We start from the raw sequence: 15,951 nt of genomic DNA, 5'->3' as shown, positions 1-15,951 counted from the left end.
CACAACTTTTACTCTCCATATAAAAATTCTGTCCTTTAAAAATTTAACTCCGTAATAATCTCATTATTCCAAATTTCTCCCCCAATAAGAGTAATTGTGAGGGTATCACACACATACTTGTTTGATGAATGCTCTTAAATATCCTAACTCTAATTCAGTCAAATCAATAATAATAAAACCAGACCTGCTGAAAACAAGGCACAGTTTGAAGTTGTGTATCTTTCTCTTAGTCACATCCTGAGTCTCTAGTCCTTCCATTTTTATTTCTGGAAAAATAGCATCTTCTCTAATTTAGAAGCCATTACTACTATTTAACATAATGAGGCTTTAGAATTCCCTTATAAATCTCAAACCTGGGTAGGGTTTTGGGATTTTTTTCTAATGAATAATCATCAAATCATGTTTGGAAGTAAAATTCTACTTGTTACTAAGTAGCCATAGAGCTTTAGCACCACATTAATAAAATAGTGACTTCAAATGACATTAGCTCCTAGCTCGTGACAGCAAAAAATCCATTGAAGTAGAGAATTTTTTGGTGTCAGGGAATAGTTGAAGCTAATTTTCCAGACTTAACAGTCTTGCATAACACTCCACTTCTACAAAATGACATGCTATAAATGGTGTGTGTTTTTTTGTATGTACATGTGCATTTGTGTTTTAACTGAATGGTACCTTTAGTAATTATTTCCTAGAAGATTTAGGAGTTTGTTCAGTTACAAATGCTCATGTTACACTTGAGATTGAAACAAAAGTTAAATTCTTCTCCAGTTTTAAGCTTAAACACACATACCTTTGCAGGCTTAGCAAAAGCAGACTTGCAGAACTGACTGTAGTATGACCAGTAGTTTTTGTCATTTCTGTACATAAATTGCATTTCCAGGTAGGTTAAAAATTTTTCTGGGCACTTGGAAACACAGATCTGTGAAGAAAAGGAACATAGTGGTGGGAACTGAATTGAGTTGAACAAACCAAGCAAGTATCTATAAGGTTAGACTTCTAAATTATCCACCACAATAAAGAGCAAAGCACCAATTCCCATGTAGGAAACTTAAATCAGTTTTCTAATCTTACTGCAAAAAATGGAATTTCATGTACTAGTTATCAATCTCTACTCCTTGACCTTTGATGGCGATGTTCTGTTAAAACAATAAGATGCTGTACAATGATGGACTTATTTTTAACTTCTGATTTTGAGATAATTGTAGATCTACATGCAGCTCTGAGAAATAATAAGATTCCAAAATATCTTTTACCCGGTTTCGTCCAATGGTAATAACTTGTGTAGCTATAGTACAATAACACAACCAGGAAACTGATATTATTATAATCCACTAACTTTATTCAGATTTCACCAGTTTTACATGTGCTCATATGCGGGTATGTGTGTGTGAGCAGTTCTATTCAATTTTATCACGTGTAAATTGGTGCATCTACCACACGACAGTGATGGACTTTTAATAAAATATTTTCTTATCATTTTCTGTATTAGTAGATAAGAGTATAATGCAAGATTAATCTTGCCTGTGTAGTTTATGCATTTTCAGGGTTAGAATCTTGCTTCCTTTCCTACATGTGAATAAAACGGTGATTAAAAATGCTCCAAACGTTGATAACTTATACCACTAATAACCATCAGTGCCAGTGCGTTTTCAACAACAATTCTCAAATCATAATTGGGGTTGTATTACCATAACAAACTAACAAAATTAGGGCTATTTGTGGCAATCAATCATTGTTGTAGTCTTTTAGCAACACCAGTCTAATGTGGACAGAGAGGTCACCGATGCAATTATTTTACATTAATGAACTTTGGGGGCCTATTAACGCCAAACCAGATCATTGTGCTAGTCCACAGAGCCACTGTGGAGTGACTGAAATCCAATTAATAACTCCACAGAGAGAAGTAGAATCAGGGAAGATGTGCTCTATTGCTTTTTCTTTTATTTGACATAAAAAACTAAGATCACATTAAGCCATGAGAGTTGCAGTCAGTCCTTGCACATTCTCTCTTTCACTTTCACTGCCTCCTCGTGAAAGGGTCTCAGCTCTGACTGCTCCATCTCCCTACTGTACTTTGGTCACTATTCTCACTGGTCAGATTGTAGCTCAACCTCTGTTGGCAGTTAAGTAAAAACACTGCTGCTGAGCTGTCGTCTCTTTCCCATCTTTTTGGCCATGTTTCTGCTATACACAAGGATATTTGGTGTCGACCCCACAGCTACGGGAGTAGATGGATAACTAACTAAATGGATCCCTCAAATCTCACAGTTAATATTGTTTTGTACTAGCAGCAGTCCAATTTCTTCTAGAAGTTTTGACAAGGTAAACAACCCATCTCCACATTCATGCATCCATATGTATTTTCTCATACTCAGTCTCTCATACACGCATGTGAACACACACACACAATCACATACACGTACTCACACACTTCTAGAGGAAATATTGGAAGTTTCACAGGTATCTTTCTACAAAAGCTGAAAAACTGTTAGAGACATTCACAGCATCCAACATGTTCACATTTTTGGGGAGAGGCTAAGGTTAACATCAATGCAAATGTCGAAAGTTTACTCTGATTGGAGATAAGCTGAATAAACCGTTAACATATTAGGAGATACTTTACAGACATTTAGAATTTGACAACTTACTTATATGACTTTGAAGGATAACTGAATTAGTTCCCCTTCTGGATACATTTAAATGGATTTATAAAAGTGAAAACTGAAAGAACTAATGCTTTCATAGGCTTTAAATGATGGTAGGAACTAGTGAGTGGGACTATGGTGATTTCGTCATTTATAATTACACATATATACAATGTATACTACACTATAAAAGTGCTGTGTATGCAACATATAAAAGAAAGTAATTAAAATGGTAAAAAGTGGTTTGTTAAAGAGAATCACATCAAATTTCATTCCAGACACAAACGAGCTGTTAAAAAATAATATAGCAACTGCTCTTTACTCTCTCCCTCTATCAGACCAAATTGTTCACTTCAAATAGGGAGCTGATTAGTAGCAATCAACATATAATTAGCCAAAAATGAAGGTCACATTGAGGTTGGGTATCCTAATTGATCACAGTCTGTCCTTTAAATGCTTGTGACACATGTCTGGACCACGCTGGCAGTTAACAAAAAACATAACGCATAAAAAATATGGCTTGGATCAGTAGATACACTATTGCCTGGCAGACTAAAAGCAAGCCTGCAATATTGGCAGCTAAAATATATTCCGACTCAATTCTGATTCTTTGTGTAACCATAAAGGGGCACTTTGAATGTAGTTCTTCATCATTATTTTTACATCTTCAATTCATATAGGTTTAACACTCTAATACAAATTAGGATTTGGTGAGTGGAAGAGAATTACACTGATGGTTAAAACACTACATTTGCTATGAAGAAAGGATGGTATAGTAAATACGAAATGTAACACAAAAGCATAATGCGCAAGGATTTTTTTTGTTTGTTTCATCATGGAAATTTGTATGGTATAGTGAAAAAATTCCTAGACTGGGAGTAGGGAGATATTAATTTACTCATTCTTTCAACAAATATTTATTGATCACCCACTCTGAACCTGTTCTAGGCACTGAGGACACAGTAGTGAACAAAACGGGTAAAAATCCTTGCCCTCAAGCAGTTTACCTTCTAGAGGGGAAGATGGGTAATAAATAAGTAAAATTGTTTGTTATTAGATGGTAAAAAATGCTGTGGAGAAAAATAAGGCTAAAAGGAGGCAGGAGGATGAAAGGTAGCCGGGTGGGGTTCCAATTTTAAGCAGACAGCCAACGAAGGCCTCACAACAGCCACATGCAAAAGAATGAAGTAGACCATAATCTTACACCATACATAAAAGTTAACTCCAAATGGATTGAATACTTGAATGTGAGACCTGAAACCATAAAATTTCTAAAAGAAAATATAGGCATTATGCTCTTTGACATCAGTCTTAGCAGTCTTCAAGTACCATGTCTGACCAAGCAAAGGAAACAAAAGAAAAAATAAACAAATGGGCCGACATCAAACTAAAAAGCTCTACACAGCAAAGGAAACCATCAACAACATGAAAGACAACCTAACAAATGGGACAAGATATTTACAAACTATATGTCTGATATGCGGTTAATATCCAAAATATACAAAGAACTCATACATCTCAACAACAAAGAAACAAACAACCCAATTGAAAAATGGGCAAAATATCTGAACAGATATTTTTCCAAAGAAGATATACAGATGGCCAATAGGCACACGAAAAGGTGTTCAACATTACCAATTATTAGGAAAATGCAAATCAAAACTACAATGGGATATCACCTCACGCCCATCAGAGTGGCTATAATTAATGAGACAAGAAATAATGAGTGTTGGAGAGGCTATAATTAATGAGACAAGAAATAACGAGTGTTGGAGAGGATGTGGAGAGAAGGGAGCTCTCATACACTGCCGGTGGGAGTGTAAACTGGTGCAGCCACTATTGAAAACAGTATGGAGATTCCTCAAAAAATTAAGAATAGAACTACCATATGATCTAGCTGTTCCGCTGCTGGGTATTTATCCAAAGAACATGAAAACACGAATTCGTAAAGATGTATGCACTCCTATGTTCATTGCAGTATTATTCACAATAGCCAAGACTTAGAAACAACCTAAGTGCCCGTCGAGGGATGAATGGATAAAGAAGATGTGGTGTATATACACAATGGAATACTACTCAGCTATAAAAAAAAAAGATGATATCTTGCCATTTGTGACAACATGGATGGACCTTGAGGGTGTTATGCTAAGTGAAATAAGTCAGAGGGAGAAAGGCAAATACCATGTGATGTCACTCATAAATAGAAGATAAGAACAACAACAACAAACTCAGAGATTAGATTGGTGGTTACCAGATGGGAATGGGGGGACGGAGGAGGGTGAAAGAGGTGATAGAGCATATGTGTATGGTGATGGATAGTAATTAGTCTTTGGGTGGTGAACATGACGTAGTCCACACAGAAATCAAAATACAATGATGTACACCTGAAATTTATATAATGTTATAAACCAATGCTACCTCAATAAAAAAAAAAGGAAGCCCTCATACAAAAAAGGTAATATTTGAAGAAAGACTTGAGGAAGACTAGTGATCAAGCATAGTCCTCTGGAGAAAGAATACTCTGGGCAGGGAGAAGAGCAAAGTCTCAGGCTCTGAGGGAGGAGCTTTCCTGGATTCTGTGAAGACAACAGATGGCCTGTATGACCCGAGTGTAGTGAGCCCAGGAAGAGTAATGGCATACGCAGTCAGAGAGTTGGGCAGACAGTGAAGGACCCTGTAGGCCATTGTTAGGACTTTGGCTTTTAATCTCGATAATAATAAGCTTTGGGAAGCTATTGAGGGGAACTGAACAAAGGGGGGACATAATGTGACTTACATGTAACAGGATCACACTGGCTGCTGGGTGGAAAAGAGACTATAAGTATAAGGGGCTGGAGGCAGGGGCAAGACCAGTCAGGAAGTCATTAAACTAATCTAGAAAAGAGATGATGGTTCCTTGAAAAAAGGAAGAGATGGTGAAAAGTAGTTTGGTCCAGGGTGTATTTTGAATGGAGACCAGAGGAATCAGCTGACAGCTCAAACATGAGTGTGAGAGAAAGAGAGGAATCAAGGATGATTCTGCGGTATTTGAAGCTGGTTTTAATTGAAAGATTATTCATTGGAGTTGGAGTATTGGAGGGATTGAGATGATCAGACAGTGGGATGTTTGAAATTGAGATTACAAAGGGTAAGTATTGGTACTAACAAGGTCAAAGGTTTGACCTTGGGAGTGGGTGGCTGTGGTAGAAAACAAGGTCTTGTGGGAGAAGTGGTCATAGAACTAGATGCCAATATCTCAAGATGGCTTTAGTCGCAGCAGGATATAGACATCAAAAGTCTTTGAGAGAGATGAGGAAAAAAGAAAAGAAGCAGATTCACAAACAAGTTCTAGGGAAGATCTCTGGGTGTGGTTTACTGGTACATGGAACCAAGAGGCAAGTCCGTCAGAAGCCTACTAAGTTTTGGGGGTAGTTGTACTGTCAAAGAATTCATGAGCTAACCTGAAAGGACTTTGACTGTTAAAACAATCTTTGAGGTGCTAAACTTGCACAACAGGAAGAGAGCTTCAAAGCTATATGGCCCCCAAGAGGGCATATTTCCACTGTTAAGCTCAGCATGGCCTGAGGCTAACAGACAGGAAATAACCTCTCAGGTGGTCGAGCAAAGGACCACAGGATGCAATGGAAAAGAGAGTTCCTCTCAGAGAACACAATCCAAGTGGAATAAAGGACTGTTCTCCAGTACCATGCACCTGAGACCTCTGTGCATTTCCCTCTTCTCCCTTTCTGAATAGAAGTTTGTTTTCTAATTTCCCCATCCCCATTCCCCATTATGCATTTAGTTTCAAGACTTGATGGAGAGACTGTGCATCACCCATAGATCCTGGAATTTGGGGTAAAGACAGTACTACATGGGACTCTGTGTTGTCTCCCTTGGGAAGAAGGGTGTTTGGAGGACAGAGCAATAGACTATGGAAGACACAACTAACTGCCTATTGAAGTTTGTGCCTCTTGTTCACTTGTTCCATGGTACAGAAGAGGCTGCTCAGCCCACACCTGCATTGCTCGATTCCTTCCTTCTTGCATCTAGGTGTGAACATATAAAACTAATGTGTCTATGACATATGAGTGGAAATGCAATGTGTGACACTTCTGAGCAGGAGTGCTTTATTCATCTTCTCTGTTTCCTTCCAGCATCTGGATGCAGATGATGAGGAGGACCTAAGGGATGCCAGAGCCACCAGATGAAAGGAGCCTGGAGGAGGATCTCCCACTGACCACAAACACCAGCCTCATACTGCTATATGGCCAACATAAAATTCATTATGTTAAGTCACTGAAAAATTGGGATTTGTTAGTTAGAGTAGCTACCTTTATTCTTCCTAACACTGACCTTGAGAAAAATATCTCCACTTCTCTGGACTGCAGTTTGTTCATTTATAAAAACAGGTGGTGGGACAAGATAATCACTGAGATTCCTTAGTGATGCTAAAATGATTAATTCCTGCTGAGTTTTGATTGTATATGAACAAACATGAGCTCATACTTACATCTTCCCAGCTTCCATAAATTCACCATTAACCACACACACACACAGAGACACAGAACTCAAATGAAATTTTGAATTCTCTCTTCCAAGAATGTTCATAATTGCTAACAATGCCAGCGAGACATTTTTTACCTTACCTGTGTGGTAGGGCACTGTAGGTTTACCAGCACAGAGGGACTAGTACAGGTGAACAGGTTAAAGTAAAACAAAATGGTCTTGTTCCTGTTAAGAAAACAACATAAAATGATCTTTTTTAGTGACTGTGGAAATGTTCCATATCATTTCAGACTCTGTACACTTTCAGTATAATATGACCTTTAAAAATTGGCTTCATTTTCTCCACGCAGCTGCAATATATTCCCCAACTCCCCTTTAAGCAGCCTAACACTTAAAGCACATTTTTGCTATAGTAAAAAGCTGAAATAATCAAATTGTCCATCAACAGGGGATTGGTTAAATAAAGAATTCTACATCCATTAAGTGGAAGACTACATTGCCATTGAAAATAGTGTTGAAGAAAATGTTTAATGGATGGAGAAATTTACAAATTTATTTTGGAAATTTCCACATTAATTTTAGGAAGCAGGTTACTAAAGAGTATTAAAATGTGGTTTGATTTTAATTTTGCAAAAACAGGTATAATATATGCAGAAACAAAGTATTATATCTAAATGGTGGGATTATATTTCTTTAGTTAATTTTTTATACTTTTATGAATTTCTTAAAATAAATGTGTATTACTTTGGTAATCTGAAAAAAGATAAATAAATTGAGTGTTATTTTCTCTTTGTTCAAAATTATGGTCAGTGGCATAGTAATGGGATAGGTTGATATTCATTATCACTAGCATTGAGTGGAGTATTATTCCGCCATTTGGCAAGCCATGGTCCTCTTTTAATCTGATTTCCTCATCAGTAAAATGGGGATAATACCAGCCCTACCTACTTCACAGTCGTGTTGGGAGGACATAAGATAGTATGTAGTGGACTCAAGACAAGTGGTTGTCCAACTTTAGTATGCATCAGTAAAACATGGAGTGTTTGTTGAAAATCGTGATTCCTGACTCGTTCTCAACCCTTGAGATCACAAATCTCAGGATATGGGGCCTAGGAATTCACATTTTTTCCCTATGTTCCCCAGTTGACTCAGATATAGATGGTCTATAAACCATATCTCAAGAGAATACAGTCCTAAACATTCAAGAAAAATGTTCCCAGCACCTTGTCAAGTCCCCAATTAATTAATATGACCATATACATAGCATATAATGTATAACAGGCTGTTGAGCAATACTTTTCCTACTGACACAGAATCACCAAGTAGGATCCAAATCTAAGGATAAAGAAAGCTCTCCACAAAAAATGTGGGCTAGATTCTTGCATCACTTCTACCCCCTTCCTACCCCTGTCTACATAAGCAAAAGGCAGGAGGATTGGAGACAGTGGAGTTGGAGGGATACAATGATCACAGTCAAGAGGATTTTCCCTCCTCTCCTCATTGAAAGGGTGGATCATCTCTTCCCAATTCCACATTACAGAAGGCTCTGAGAGAATCTCTCATAGAGACGGAGGGTGCCTGTAGGAAGGGCAGACCAGCATCTCATTTTCCTATTGGACGCCTCTTATGTGGTAGACTTACTAGTCAGCCCTCTGTGCCCATTTTAGCAGGGAGAAATGAGACCCAAAGAGATCGCAAAAGAGTTGAAAAAAGCCAAGGGGGCAGAAAGAGGGCAGCATTGAAGCAACCTGTCATGGGAGGATGTGAAGTCAAGCAAATGAGCTTGCACCTCCCTGGTGGTATCTCATCTGACAGCAAGAGACTGAGAGTAAATCACTGGGGATGGAGCAAAGGCGGTTTGGAGGAGGGCAAGCCAAAGCTGATCTCTCAAATCAGAGAACTGTTCAGTGAGGACTTCCCCAGAGAATTCCACTTGTATACCATGAGAGAACCAGCCCTTGGATGCTTATCCCAAAGAAAGTGTTGATGGCTAGTCAGTTAAGTCTTAGCTGCAGTAGCAAAAACCATATGGGACTAGGGCAGTGGCCAGGAAAGTAACAGACACTCCTCCTTCCATCTCTCACAATACAAAGAAAGAGCTAGAACCAGAAGAGAGGGGAAATAGCAGACCAGGCCCTCTCTCTTGTTCTAAGTTCCCTAGCAGAGTTCAAACCTGAGCTGAGGGATCGGAAGAAATGAAATTTAAATGTTAAATTGGACTACACTGAACTTTATAACAACAGAAAGTGTTTGGAAAGTTATGGAATCTACCAGAGATGTCAAAGTGAGAAGAAGAGAGATTTGAAAGAACATTGTTGAAGGCAATGATAGGGGAAAAATAAATTCATTTCATGTTTGTAATCTTATGGAGTTCAGATAGCTGAAGAATCTGGTTATAAATTCATACACAATACGCACAAGCCTACGTCACAATTCCACAAGAGTCAGCTTGGCTCTTTCACCACCCGTGCAACTATATCATCCGCACAGTCTCATGGTGCATGTGATTCAAATATGTACCTAAGCAAATGGATAAATTATTGCATGTCATGGATCTTTGGAGTCCCTTAGGAGTAGTTAAAACTAGGAATGGTAAATCAGTAAGAGTCAAGAGTCCCCCATAGGTAAAATTGATTTATAAACTGCAAAATGCTACGTAAACTCAAGTTATTCACCAGATTATGCTATCCTCACAGGTAAGGTTTAGACATTATTCTTCTTTATATCCCTACCTTGCCAATACTTAGCCTTAGTATTTGGCCCATTCTAGGGTACTTATTAAATGTTGTAGAATGAATGAGACAAATTCCAGAATAGGTTTTTGTCAAAATCTGAGAATCCTGCTTAGTTTTTTGGCATAAATTTATAGTCATTCTATCACAGTCTGTGATATCCTTAAACTTCAGTGGACCTCAGATTCCTTAGGTACAAAGTAAACCATAATGGTTGCAGCTGAGCAATTCTGCAGCTGAGCAATACTTCCAAGGAAGTAACTCATCATTTAACTTGAATTAGTATTTCCAACAAGAAACAACAAAATAGAAGCAACTGCAAACTACTAGTTCAAGATGATGTACCATGCACTTAAGCCTCTCTCTCTTCTTTCCTGAGACCCATGGAAAGAAAAGAATAAAAGGACAAAAAGGAATAAACTTCACTATACCAGCTAAGGGTGTGGAGGAGGGGATCTGATCACAATTACACAAGAGAATTCAACAATTTCTGGAAGATGGAGAGCGTATGAAAGTGTGTTGAGTGATGAATGCACCAGAGAGGGGCTACGAAAAGGGTGGGATACAATTTGCCTGTTAGAAATTATGAGACATGGTGGACCCAGAGTTGAGAGTAAGAAATGTGGCCAAAACGAGAAGGTTAATTGCAGGTTTACACACAGATCTACAGTGCAAATCAGCACCTCTGTGCTTTTCCCATACCCCCCACACTTAGAATGTCAGCATCCAGAAAAAATAGGCAAAAACAGAGGCCTCTTTTATTCAGTGAATCTTCTGGGGATAGCAAAGGCTTTTATGGGATTTGGTACCCCAGCTTAGAACCATTCATATTCTGGCATTTTGAAAGCCCAGGCCTGACAGCCAGCTTCCCATCAGTTCATGCTGTAGTGAAATCTGACAGCCAACACAGCCCCATCCCCCCATACAGGACAGAGGCCTCCTGGAAAGCTGACCTACAAACACAGCAGCTGATCAAATTCACACAGGTATACCTGTTTTTTTTTTTTTTTCTTTAGTAAGAATGGATAATCAAGTAGTGTCGGGAATGTAAGAGGAATCAGAACACAAAAGAGAAAGACTAAGGTAAACAAACAAAAATTGGTGCTGAATGAAATAAAGATAATTCAGGGCTTAGGAGGGACCTTTAAAAAAAACCCAATATTTTCACGGTAATTCAAGCAGATTATCCACAAAATAAAAATACTATGTTATTGTAAAGGAATAGTTAGAGAACAAGAGGGCTTTTAGAGATTAAAAATATGATTGGAAAAATTTTAAAAATTAAAAGAAGGACTGGAAAAAATTGGGAAAATCTCCTAGAATATAGAATAAAGTGAGAAATGGAAAACATAAGAAAAAAAGAGAGAGGCATTGAGACTAATCCAGGAGGCCTAGGGTATAACAGAGTTCCAGAAAGAGAACAATAAGATGGAAAGAATGAAAACAGCAAAGAAATAACTGAAGAAAATTTTCCAGAGCTGATGAAAGTCATAGTTCTTCAGAATGCTGAACAATAAGAGGAATAATTTAAAAAGACCTACCTCAAGTTGTGAGATTTCAGAACACCAAGAATAAAGAAATGATTTTAAATGCTTTCCAAGAGGAAGAGGTCACCACAAGGTATGTGAACTGGACTGGCATTAGACACGCTGGATACCAAAAACAGTGGAACAACATCTTCAAATTTCTGATAGGAATTGTCTTTCAAGCTACAATTCTATCACTAGACCACCAACTCTAAAGAGGGAAAAGAAATCATTTCCAGGGATTCAGCGAATTTCCTTCCTGTGCTTCCTTTTCTTAGGAAGATAATCAAGAATGTTCTCCATCAAAACAAGAGAGTCAACAAAGAAAGAAGATAACCCGAGATATAGGAAACAGTGCATGGGATACACTTATACTAAAAAAATTATTTGCTGGTTATCTGAAATTAAAATTTAAGCAGGCATTCTGTGTTTTATTTGCTAAATCTGGCAACTCTAGAAACAGGCTCCAATCTAATGAGGTAGAGAAGTCCCAGAACTAAAGCTACACAGTAGGCCTCAAGTGTACCAGGTCCTGAGTGGAACAGTAGGACAGAAGCTCAGCAGGTAGGCCTTCAGAGAAAAGAAGACCTCCAAAAAACAGTGTGGTTGGGATGGTATGAAAACTTGTGGTCCTGACAAAGGCTATTCAATAAAAAACTGCTGGCAAACAAGAGATTATACAAGACTGTCATTGCCCTATGTTAAAGCAAACAAAAACGTGGGACGATGCTAAGCTGCTAATAAAGTGAAAGATTTGACTTTGATATTAGTGACATAGTAGAGATGAAAATGTAATGGCCTGGCAGTGAATAAAGTTTACAGGGTTATAACAAAGTAAGAGTCTTTTGTTTCCAACTTCTAGAATCAACCTACCAACAGAACGTGAAAGATTCTGTTGAAGCTGCAGAACAGAACTTTATAATGAATTTGATAATGTAAAGGGCAGATACAGAAAGTAGAAGGTGGAATGGAAAAGAAAGATGGAAAGAAGGGTAGTGGGGGTAATATCCTCCTCTTACATAAAGGGGAGTTGAGACACTGACAAAAGTTAATGGAACAAGAAATAGAGGCATTAGTATGCTATTTAACGTTATAATACAAAAACCTATAGGTAAAAATTTAACTACAAACATGGGAGGAGGAGGGGGATCAGGAAAAGAGATCATGCAAATAAGTTAAATCTTCATTTTTTATAGCAGGCTGTCAGTGGATACTATCTAAAGGTAAAGTACAAAATAAAAGAATAAGCATACTATTTAAAGTTATGTAAAAAACTGCCAGAAGAACTAAAACCAGTGTTATGGACTAGATTTTTGTGCTCTCCCCACTCCCAAATTCGTATGTTGAAATCCTAACCCCCAACGTGATGATATTAGGAAGTAGGGCCTTTGGGAGGTGATTAGGTCATGAGAGGGGAGCCCTCATGAATGGGATTAGTACCCTATAAAAGAGACCCAGAGAGCCCTCTTCCCCCTTCCTCCATTTGAGGAGGCAGAGTGAAGATGGCTGTCTGCAAACCAGGGAACGGGCTCTTACCAAGAACCTGACCGTGTTGGCACCCTGATCTGGGACTTCCAGCCCCCAGAACTATAAGAAAGAAATTTCTGTTGTTTACAAGCCACCCAGTCTGTGGTATTCTGTTATAGCAGCCTGAACTAAGACAACCAGAGAGAGAAGAGCTTGTCTTGGTGGAATGAAACTGTGGGTAAGGAGTCCTAGGATAGGAGACCATTGCTTTTATTGCTTTTATTACAAGTTCTTCATTACTGTTTGGTTTACTTTCACATGCATATATTATTTTTGATATAGATTTTAAAAGTTAAATCAGGGGCCGGCCCCGTGGCGTAGTGGTTAAGTGCGTGCGCTCTGCTGCTGGCGGCCTGGGTTCGGATCCCCAGCGCGCACCGACGCGTCGCTTGTCAGGCCATGCTGTGGCGGCATCCCATGTAAAGTGGAGGAAGATGGGCACAGATGTTAGCCCAGGGCCTGTCTTCCTCAGCAAAAAGAGGAGGATTGGCAATGGATGTTAGCTCAGAGCTGATCTTCCTCACACACAAAAAAATTAAACCAAGTAGTAGATCTGGGCTTGTAGTGTGTTAAATCAAACAGATCTGTGAGACCTCTTTGCCGTTTTATGAGAGGTTTGTCCGTAAATTGAAGACCAAGTTGTCCTTGCTCACTTAGGTGCCAAATTGATGCAAAACTTGAACGGAAGAGCTCTGTCCTCTTAATCTTTCCTGTTTCCCTATCTGAACCTCATACTGGGAGGATGAGTATTTCAGTCTGTCTAATTTGGTAATTGTGCTGCATCTAATTTAGTAAATGTTCAAAGTTGTTTTAACATAACCTTTATAAGCTGAAGTTTTTGTAGTAGCCAGAAGGTGGCATCAAAATCAATCGAGTGGAAATTCCAAAGACAAGGACCATACCCAAGTCTCCTGAGTAACTTCCCTGAAACTCAAAAGGCAGAGAAAGTTACACACGTCAACAAAGCACTCCATTTTCCTTTGAGGGCTCTGTTTTATCTGTTTTGACATTTTATTTTATTTTATTTATTTATTTATTTGGTGAGGAAGATGAGCCCTGAGCTAACAACTATTGCCAATCCTCCTCTTTTTGCTGAGGAAGATTGGCCCTGGGCGAACATCCGTGCCCAGCTTTCTCTATTCTATATGTGGGATGCCTGCCACAGCATGGACCAATAAATGGTGCGTAGGTCCGCGCCCGGGGTTCCAAACCCACAAAACCCGGGCCACCAAAGCAGAGAGTGCAAACCCAACCACTACACCACCAGGCCGGCCCCGGGTATCAACATTTTAGAACGCTCCCAGGGTTTCTCCTAGCATCCTTTTGGTTAGGCACGGCTAAACAAAGCACAAAATGGCCAAACTCTACATTCCAAATACTGAAGCAGCCTAAATGTCTATTTCATAGTATCTATAACATTAGGAAATTTTATGCAAATTTCCATTAGATAAGTTTCTAGGAGGAAAACTGCTGAATTGAAAAGAATGCACAAATTGGATGAATATTTGATAAAATATGATAAACATTATCATATTTCACTACCACCAGTAGAAAATGAGATACTTTTTCTCCTCACTCTGGTCAACAGTGGAAATTTTAATCTCTTTATTTGACAACTTTATAAGCAAAAATAATATCCTTTTATTAATTTGCATTTCTTTTTTTTAGCTGTGGTTGAACAGCACTTTCCATTATTATTGGCCATTATGGTTATTTCCTGTTTATGACTTTTGCCAACTTTTATGTTGGATGATCGTCTTTTTCTTTCTAATTTGGTAAAGGTAGTTCATATAATAAAGCTATTGACCTGTTGTCAGATATATATGTTGAAAATATTTATTTTTCCTGGATTGCCACTTATCACCTAACTTTGTGTACAGTGGATTAAAGTGAGTTTACTTTGTGAGGTAATATTCCTATTACTTAGTATAGTTCTTCTTTGTGTGGTAATTAAAATTTCTGTTACATTTTCTGGCTTTGGTATCATGTTTAGAAGAGGTTTCTTTATCCCATAATTTTACAAATATACCCTGCATTTTCTTCTGTTACTTTTTGGTTGTGTATTTTATATACAAAATCTCCAAAATGTACACCAATACATTTTGGTGTAAGGTATGAGATAAATATCCAATTTTGTTCTGTATTCATGAATAGCATTTCAGTTAATTCAATACCATTTATTTAATAATCCGTCTTTTTGTTACTGACTTGAAATCCTGACTTTATCACATACAAAATTTGTATTTGTATTTATTTATTTATGTCTAGTTCTACGATAGTTCCATACTTTTTTAATGATTGAAATCTATTATTTTCATGAATATTTTCACTTACTAATAAAATCTCTAAGTATCATTTAAAGCAACTTTCTTGTTAAATTTTCAAATTAATACACATTTATTATAAGAATTAAAACAATTGAGAGGCTTAAAAATACACATTGAAATAGCACAGATGGTTCAGAAACAAATACATAAGTTTATTATATGATAATTGTAGTATCAGAAATCAGAGGAGAAAAAGAGCATCTTACTCAACAAACTATTCTGAGATAATTGGTTCTGCAATTGGAAAAAAAGAAAGTTTGATTTCTACTTCATTCTATATACAAACATTAATTCCAAGTAGATTAAAAATTTAAATATAAAAAAGGAAGCCACAGAAATACTAGAGAAATATAGATGAATGTTATTTTCAAGAGGAAGAAGGCAATTATAATCATGACACAAAATCCAGAAGCTATAAAGAAAAGTCAACAGAATCAACACTTAAAAATATAAACATAGATTTTTAATGGCTCCATTATATTTCATTAAATAGATGGTCTATAATTTACTATAATCCACATGTTGTTGGATAACTGTATAGTTTCTAATAGATTGTTATTATAAATAATACTTTAATGAACATGTCTGTGTTACACTAGGATTGTCTTTGAATGATCTTTATGTACTGAAATTTGTAGTATCCCATTTTTGTTGGAAATAAGTGGGTCATTGGCTTAGGTCTGGAAAACTTATCGTTACAGAGTCACTT

At 37.6% G+C, this 15,951-nt stretch overlaps 1 protein-coding gene across 2 annotated transcripts in view; it reads right to left on the bottom strand.

Moving 5' to 3' along the window:
• Positions 1–15,951, bottom strand: part of SLC44A5 (solute carrier family 44 member 5) — a 137,174-nt gene that overhangs the window by 46,733 nt on the left and 74,490 nt on the right. For both annotated transcript variants that reach the window (XM_087448899.1, XM_087448904.1), the window contains exons 5-6: positions 7,271–7,355; positions 791–919 (exon numbers count right to left, since the gene is read on the bottom strand). In XM_087448899.1, coding sequence (XP_087305025.1) covers positions 791–919; positions 7,271–7,355 — 214 coding nt within the window. The remainder of the gene's footprint in view (positions 1–790; positions 920–7,270; positions 7,356–15,951) is intronic.

This window comes from Ceratotherium simum, chromosome 2, assembly GCF_057802395.1.
Source record: "Ceratotherium simum simum isolate JZ-2026a chromosome 2, ASM5780239v1, whole genome shotgun sequence".
In the NCBI taxonomy this organism is placed as follows: domain Eukaryota; kingdom Metazoa; phylum Chordata; class Mammalia; order Perissodactyla; family Rhinocerotidae; genus Ceratotherium; species Ceratotherium simum.
This window is presented reverse-complemented; position numbering and strand designations above follow the sequence as displayed.